At 37.2% G+C, this 9,193-nt stretch overlaps 1 protein-coding gene across 1 annotated transcript; it reads left to right on the forward strand.

Moving 5' to 3' along the window:
• The first annotated feature begins 7,024 nt into the window (after window positions 1–7,024).
• On the forward strand, window positions 7,025–8,327 carry LOC101084734 (olfactory receptor 52A1-like). The gene has a single exon (XM_023239709.2). The coding sequence runs from the start codon at window positions 7,133–7,135 to the stop codon at window positions 8,081–8,083; it is 951 nt and encodes a 316-aa protein (XP_023095477.2). The 5' UTR covers window positions 7,025–7,132; the 3' UTR covers window positions 8,084–8,327.
• Window positions 8,328–9,193: the final 866 nt, after the last annotated feature.

Below are 9,193 nucleotides of genomic sequence, written 5' to 3' on the forward strand. Positions count from 1 at the left end.
CTGACAGGCTGACAGCAGTGAGAGCTTGATGTGGGGTTCAAACTCACAAACCCTGAGATCATGGCCTGAGCCAAAGTCAGACGCTCAACTGACTGAGCCACCAAGGTGCCCCTGGATATATGTTTGTTTGTTTATATTTTTAATTTATTTTTATACTTTTTTAAATGTTTTTATTTATTTTTGAGAGACAGAAAGAGACAGAGCATGAGTGAGGTGGGGAGAGGCAGAGAGGGAGAGGGAGACACAGAATCTGAAGCAGGCTCCAGGTTCTGAAATGTCAGAACAGAGCCTGATGTGGGGCTAGAACTCACAAACTGTGAGATCATGACCTGAGTCAAAGTTGGACATTTAACCAACTGAGCCACCCAGACACCTGTAGATATTTTTTTAAATGAAGATTGCATATAGAACTTTTGAAAATTCTTTTTCTGCATATATTGATATGAACTTTTGTTTCTGGTTAAATCTCATTGTGTTGGGTTCCTATTAAAATATCCAGAACAAGTGCTTCTGGCCACCTCATTTACTAAATAACTACCTGGTACAAACCATTAATTTTTTTCTGGACATTGCAGTCACAATGTAGTAGATTGTATTATTAGTCCCTAATATTTATGAAACTTTCTTAATAATGTCACCCATATCAGTCTGTGCCATATTAATCACATTTTTTCCATATTAATCGCATCAGTATTACATCATGTGACTTCCTTGTCAACGTAATAGAAATGGAGAGACTTATGTCACTTATGAACTAATAATTTAAAATTCATCATTTACTGGGGTGTCTGGATGTTTCAGTTAAGCGTCTGACTTCAGCTCAGGTCATGATCTCAACGCTTGTGGGTTCAAGCCCCGGGTCAAGCTCTGTGCTGACAGCTCTGAGCCTGGAGCCTGCTTTGAATTCTGTCTCCCTCTTTCTCTGCCCCTACCCTGCTAGCACTCTGTTTCTTCTCTTTCTCTCTCTCTCTCTCAAAAATAAATAAACATTAAATTCATCATTTACTTTCATAGTCTCTTTCTCTGGTGACACAACAATAGCAGTGGTTAATAAAAGGGCTCTGCCTTCAGCCTAAGCCCTGGATCAAAGCAGCAAAACTGACACATAGGTGAGAAGTATATCTTTGTTGTTACAAGTTCCTGAGATTTAGGGAATTTTTTTTACTACATTAGTTGGTCTATGTTGATTGATGCAGGTTATAAATGGCTCCCTGTCTCAACTATTTTCCACTTATATCAATTACCAAAGGAATAGCCAGGCAGTTTACTTAAATACAGTTGAGAACATTAACACTTCTCTACTACAAAACCAAACTCAATTTCTCGCCTTTTTTTTTTTTTTTTTAAGAATCAGAGCCTAGGTCTTACAATTGCACCACTCTTATCTCTCAAAATTATCTTTTATTTTAGTTTTTTAATGTTTATTTTGAGAGAGAAAGAAAGAGCATGAGTGGGGGAGGGGCAGAGAGAGATGGAGAAGAGAAATTCCAAGCAGGCTCCATGGTATCAGGGCAGAGCACAATGTGCAGCTAGATCAGGAAGCGTGAGGTCATGACCTGAGCTAACATCAAGAGTCGAAACGCTTAACTGACTGAGTCACCCAGGCACCCCTCGAAATTATCCTTTATAAGTGAATCCCCCTTGCTTATTCCTTTCCAGTTACCCATGCCTCCTTACAGCTACCAAGCATGCATTGTATATTCAACTTCAATGTCTTTGCATTTTCTGTTGTCCTTGACTGCAACACCCTTCCCCCAGTATCCATGAGGCCCATACATACCCTATACTGGAACACACTATTGCAATTCACCTGCTTTCCAATCCTTGTGTATACCCTTATACACACGTGTGTAGACACCCACACACACACATTCAGAAAGAGAGAGATCAAAAAGACTTGTTCCTACAGTTTTAACCCTCATCATTAGGGGAACCTAATATCCATTTTTAAAATTAATCTCCAAGAAATGAATAGTGAGAGAATGAAAATGTGAGGCATTTGACAATGTTGGCATAAAATAAGTATAGTAAGTAATTTCAAAGTTGGTGTTAGTCATGTAAAAGAATTATGAACACGGTAATAACTTTCATGGAGACAAGGAAGCACTTGCTCAGGTTGCTAATTATAAGCATGAGTGGCCTCAACAAAATGAGTCCAAATATTTAATAGAGACAAAGGAAACAATACAATGTTGTGATGAAAACAAGAGCAACTGAGAAGTGAAACCTTTGCTTTAGCAAAAAGGGGGAGATAGTTTTATAGAGGTCCTTTAGTTTCAATTTTAAGTTTCCAACATAATTTTGCATGCTATGAGTAGTATTTATAAAGATAAGCATCTTTTCTGTTCCCTTAAGCCACAAGTCTGGCCATAGGCCAGAGGGTGAACTAAATTGTCTTCCCTCTTTTCCATCTACAAATTTTCCATTTCCTAGATGTTCCCCCCCACCCCCCACATTTCTAATGATCTCAGATTCACCATGATCTGAACATGACCCATAATTTGAGATTCCCTGATTTTCATTCTTTGAAAATAACTTCTTATGGAGTAACTGCTTTCTGGCTATGTGCCCTCCAGCAAGAGATACCTTTCTTCTCCAAAATGGGGCTGAGTTTCAGTCAGGTGGTGAGCTCTCTAGGCCAGGTCTGAAAATTGCCCTGGGATCACCTCAAATTCAAAGGCCAAGAAAAGCAACAGCTAAAGACAGATGATAAAAAACTCTTAGCTATTAGTACCTTTCCAAATCAAAGCCTAGCAAAAAAAAAAAAAAAAAAAAAAAAAAAAAAGCTGCTTCATCCATTGATCTTACATTGTAGCCAGCTCTCTTTCTCTGGGTAAATTTCTTCTCCACTGAGTATGGGACCTGAGTATGGCTCAGTGTTTCTAATTGTAGCAAATTTTAAGAGGAACTGGAAAGGATAGAGAATTAGATGATCCCAATCCTGCGTCTTTCAGTGGCATACTTTCCTTTGACATGTCACATTTTCTCTGACCCAAGTACATTTGTCAATAATATTAGAGATGGACTAGATTCATGTCATTTAGAGATGGAAGAGATGCAAAGGTAATCCAGTACCATCTTCTTAATCCCATGTGAAGAAAACTATGAACTGCCATCCCAGTTAATTAGTGGCGGGGCAAAAATAAAAAAAATAAAATAAAATAAAATAAAATAAAACAAAACAAAATAAAATAAATAAAATAAAATAAAATAAAATAAAATAAAATAAGGTTTTCAAGCTCCTTCTCTAGTGTTTACTACAAAGTAGTTCTAGCATTTCTTGGTTTATAAAAAATAAGAAGATAATCCATGTTTTTGAATGGTGTGTGTTTGTGTGTGTGCGTGTGTTTGCAGTTTGAGCAGGAAAGCTTGTAAGATATGAAGAGAAAGTCAAAAATGGGAACGTCCTATTTATTGCCTTTAATAGTTTCACTATCTGGGCTTGTTGCCACCATAAGCATAGCTCATAACTCATCTCCCTAAATATAGTTTTCTCTTTATCTGGGGCATCAAAATCTAGTATATTGGTCTCTTGTTTCTTATACTTTACCCTGCCTCCATTTAAGGTATCTTCCTATTCTTCTCTCCTTCTCTTTTACTCAGGGACCAGGAATGAACATTTTTCTGATCTGATTAATACAGAAAGATTGCATAAGATGCATGCCTTTATGGCCTTAGAAGCTACTAGAAATTAATTTTCCTATTTATGGGTTTTCCATCTACCTACTGACTTTATTTATTTTTAAGGTTTTTTTTTAATTTAATTTTTTTTGGGGGGTGCAGAGAGAGGGAGAGAGAGTCCCAAGCAGACTCCACATTGTCAGTGTGGAGCCCAATGCAGGACTCAAACTCACAAACCATGAGATCATGACCTGAGCTGAAATCAAGAGTCCAATGCTTAACTGACTGAGCCACCCAGGTGCCCCTACCTACTAAGACTTTAAAGGAGGACATGATTATTTATCAGGTGAAGTGGTCAAATTAATTAAAATCAGTGAAATATATTGACTCCACCACAGTCTGCACATGATTGGGAAGTCGTTTTTTTGTTGTTGTAACAATGATCATTTCATCTGCTTACACGAATGTCCAATCCCATAGGTCAAACTGAGGGAGTGTATTCCACTCCAGAAAATTCAACATCTCATGAAGTTTTAATCAACTCTTTTTTCAGGAAGTTTCTCATGTGCAGGATTGGAGGAGGTGTCAGCATGAGCCCGATGTGGGGGTCGATCTAATAAACCGTGAGACCATGACCTGACCTTTTACCTTTTGTTTTGTCTTTCTCAAGAAGGCAGTGATGTGTCTGTATTCGAAGAAGTTCTATACAGGTTCTGACAAGCACTAACTACCAAACATTGAGTGTTTACTTTCTTTCATACATTGTCCTGAGTTCTTCACATATAAACTAACACAGTTCTCACAATAATTCAATGAGTTAAGTGCCATTATTACTCCCATTTACAGTTGAGAAAAATTAAGGAACTGGGTAAGATTCCATGTAACATATCGTAGTGCCAGGAATAGATGATATGCTATATTTCTAAATTCTTATCCCATGATTTTATGTACTATTTGTTATCTTTTTATCAGATTATCAGTCTGCTGCAGCCTCAAGAAAAAACAGTGGAGAGGCTCAGGAAAACAGAGGTAATCATACCAATAGGTCCTAGAGACAGGAGACACAGAGGCCTTGCAGGGCCAAATAGAAAATCACCAGGGTGATCAGGAGGCAGAGGAAAGGAGGGGGAGGTGGGGAGGGTGGCAAAGGCAGAGCATTTAAGTGCTTAAGCTCTGGCCTTTGTTGGTATTTCCACAGGAAAGGAAGGAAGGGAAGTGTGAACAGTTTAGAATTGGTTAGTTGGAATAAGTTTGGTGGATTTTGTGTTAGAGGTGTAGTGTCTAGTTTCCTGGTACTTGGCCCCAAGATAATTAAGGCAGCGGGACACTGTTTCCTGGCAGATAAAGGAGGTATGGACTGGTTAGTTTGCATATCGAAGGTATGATCCTGGCTGGGCCCTTTGTTACCTTAAGAATTAACTAACCCAGCCAGAGAGGGGTGGGTCTCTCCCAGCCAGAAAGGTTTTGTAAGATATCAAAACATCATAATATACAAAAAATTACATATACATATATATTTATATATATAATATAAAACCTTACATATAATGTATATTTTATCATATACAAATTTAATTATATATATATATTTTGTTTACATTTATACATTTTATATTTTTATTTTTCTTATATATTTATATAATATAAATTATATACACAAATGTTTATATAAATATGTATTTGTCTAATATAAATTTATTTTATATAATATGTATTCATATTACTTGTATAACTATTATAATTATTTTATGTATTATAAATATACAAATAATGCATATATATTTGCATTTATATAGTACACATTTATATTATTTATATATAGCATATGCTATACTATTTAGCATTTTATCCTTATACCGTCAAGCATTAAAAATATATCTAGTGGCCTTTTACTGTTCTTTTAGGTTCTGCCTTTGTCTACTCATGTCACCTTAGTAAGGTATATTCATGTTTATCAGTAATCTCTTCTAGAGAATCCACTACTTCCTCACCTAACCTCATTATTTGGGCATCATAGGGAATTTCCTTTCACAAAATTTCTATAATATATAGCTTTTTATTGCCTTGGTCATAGTCCATTGGTATATGTAGCTACAGAAGGTCATATAATGATCTCCTACTTTCAATCAAGCAGTAATGTATTTTAGATTTTATTGCATTAGGGACTTCTTAGTTATAGCCACATCTATATTCCTACTGACGTGAACCAGTCTGTTTTTTCCTATGATGTTATAGCAGTAATCCTTCTAGTTTCCCTTCAAAGAAAAATGTATAAAATCTCATTCAGCGCAGTATTCTCTATTCAATGATTTGGCTATGACAAAATCATAAGGAAAACAAAATGAAACTTTTGGATGATTTTAAGCTTGTAGAATGGCTAATGAAAAAGTAAAAAAGAGTACATAAGGTTTACTGAATAAATTTATAAGGAAAGAGAGCAAATTATAAAAATTCCAGAAGTTTGAGGTGGGTGTGAAGTGGGACAGTACAATCAAAAGGAGTAATTATTTTCTTGGCCAAATAACACCAGTAAAATGAACGAAAGCACGCTAGGTTAGGTCGAGCTCCATTATGGACATTACAGTGGCTCACAGCCAACCCTGCCTTTTTGCATCTGAAACACATTAATACTGTCAGAATATTTAAGCTACACTGGTTTTCCAACTGATCTGTTTCTGTAGGTTACCATCCTATCCTAATTTATGGTGCCTGTTTATTCAATTGACTTCCTATCAATCTTCACAACTTTCTGTCTTCTCTAGGATCTGTGACTACTTATAGCACCATCTACCCCATTCTGCTTATATATCCACTTTGAAAGCTAACCAAACAGAATTATCTCAGTGAGTCAAATACACTCTGCCTCTACTGATAAAGGAACAACTCCTCCATATCATTTCCATGAACCTGGATAATGGGTCTGCACATAGTCAGCTCAACCAGTATTTGCAGAAAGAACAAATCTCCTCATTCCCCACTCTGAGAGTCAATTCCTAAGATCTGTGGGACACTATTTTACTCCCTAAACCACAAAAAAATGGGAAGACTGGGAAAGGCTGCCACTTTCTGGAGATTCTGAGCTTTGAAAACAATGGACAGGTCTATGGGATTGAGAATCTATCCTATGCCTTCAAGTGCCACAGAGGGATTTCTCTTAATCTGAAAGGTGTCTGGAGTTTGGAGATAGATATAGACAAAGGAGCTAATATTGTCCTCTATGGCACCATCTGAGAACACTTCAGAACCTAGCAAGATCAATGCTCTTAGAATCATAAATTCCATTTCTACAATTTCCTCATGCAGACACCCACACTGGCTTTGGGAAAAGATATTCAAGAATCCTGTTCTAATAATGACTTGTTGATTCCCCAAAATTAAAAGTAGTGGCCACATTTCCATCTATGTTTTTTTATATTATAGAAGACATGATGAGAATTCCCTTATTTTTCATCCATAATTTTTCTCTGAATAGGTATCAGAGTCAGTGGAGAGAAAAGGATTTATCACCCTGATGGGATCTACCAACATGTCATATCTGAACCCAAAGACTGTGACCCTGATTGGGATCCCTGGACTAGAGCATGTGCAGTTTGGGATCGGATTTCCCTTCCTTGGAGTGTGCCTGGTAGCTGTGCTGGGGAACATCTTCTTGTTAATCATCATCCTTACAGAACGCAGTCTTCACCAACCCATGTACATCTTCCTAGCAGTTTTGGCAGCCACTGACCTAGGTCTCTGTGTAGCCATCGCTCCCAAGATGTTGGCCATCTTCTGGTTTGGCTTGTGCTCCATGGCTTTTGATGCTTGCCTCACTCAGCTCTTCTTTATCCATGCCTTGCAGGGCATGGAATCTGGTATCCTGTTGGCCATGGCCTTTGACCGCTATGTTGCCATCTGTGATCCTTTGAGGCACACATCCATCCTCACACCTCTCTTTCTAGTTCAAATCGTACTGGTGGTAGTAGTCCGGGCAACGGTGCTTGTTGGAATTTTACCCATTCTGCTTAAACGCCTGCAACTTTTCCAATCTGTGGTCATTGTCCATTCCTACTGTGAGCACATGGCTGTGGTCAAGTTGGCTGCAGAAGATGTCCATATTAATAAATCATATGGGCTCTTTGTGGCCTTTGCAATTCTAGGTTTTGACATGATCTTTGTCTTCATCTCCTACATTCTTATATTTCAGGCTGTTTTTCGTCTTCCCCAGAAGGAGGCACGACGCAAAGCATTCAATACTTGTACTGCCCATATTGTTGTCTTCCTGGAGTTTTATATCCTTGCCTTTTTTTCCTTCTTCAGCCACCGTTTTGGACATGTATCACCCTATGTTCATATCCTCTTGTCTACCATCTATCTGCTTGTGCCCCCTGCCCTTAACCCCATTGTCTATGGTGTGAAGACCAAGGAGATCCGCATGCGGGTTGCTCAGATTTGTATTCTGAAGCCTGACATCCAGAAGTGATCAAAGAACAGAATGACACCGGAAAAATGTATACTTACCCATTTATGATGGAAACTCCTTGCACTATGTCTATGTTGGTGGGAGTTTCACATTATAAGGATCTCCCCTAAATAATCTATATTACCCAAACAAAAGGAATCAGAAGGTGAGATAAACTTGAGTAACAAGTATATAAGCATCTCATTAATTCCTATAATCTCCCCCATCTCTCTATTCCTTTCTTCCTTTATCTTTTCTTTTTACCTTCCTTCCATCAATCTTTCTTGTTTTTTTCTTCCTTCCTCATTTGCACATCTATTGTATCTTTCTGCAATACCAAGAAGCAGTTTATCCTTTATGTGTAACAGTGACAAAGACAGATTCCATGATTTCAAAAGATGAGAGTATAGCTACAATATAAAATACTGAGCAAATATAATTTAATGTTATTTAGGCCATGGTAAAAGAATAAGAAAAGATCTACTTTCACATGTGAGAAGCAACTAATTTAGATTTTAAAAAGAATCGGAGAAGACCTCATATAGGAAGTCAAGACAAATGTAAGATTTGAATAATGCATTTTACTTAAAATGATAAAATGTTATTAACCAAGATTTCACATTTTTAAAACACTATCATCATAACTCATATAGATGTGGAGAAGTATGTGCGGGTGTGTGTGCATCTAACCTCCTTGAGCAGTGATTCAGGAAAATGCAGGCTCATCTGTGCCTTTGTTAGTGATCAATAATACACAGAATTCTGAAGTAGGGAATTATGTATTAATATATCAATGTCTGACACATGGTTTTATTTAGCTGTACAAATATAGTCCTTTTATTGGATAAATGAACAACTCAACTTTTCAGAGTTGCCATTGACTAGCTTGTGATGGCCTTGGAAGGAGTTCATTCTCTGTATAGTCTGGTAACTCGCTATGAACTTATTTTTTTTTTCCCTAAATGTTATTAGGAGATACTTCCAACATTTTTGAGATGTAAACCATCAACATGAGCAGTTCTCTGATGAGGGGCATGAAACTTCTCAAAGGGCTTACAAGCTAGTGAAGAAAATCCAAAGACTTTGAAGTTTATCTATATCTCTTTTAGTTCCCTTTTCATGTCAGACCTT

The sequence above is a fragment of the Felis catus genome, chromosome D1 (genome assembly GCF_018350175.1).
Source record: "Felis catus isolate Fca126 chromosome D1, F.catus_Fca126_mat1.0, whole genome shotgun sequence".
Classification (NCBI taxonomy): domain Eukaryota; kingdom Metazoa; phylum Chordata; class Mammalia; order Carnivora; family Felidae; genus Felis; species Felis catus.

Coding starts and splice junctions, on each gene's coding strand:
- LOC101084734 (XM_023239709.2), top strand. CDS start 7,133: ATGGGATCTACCAACATGTCATATCTGAACCCAAAGACTGTGACCCTG.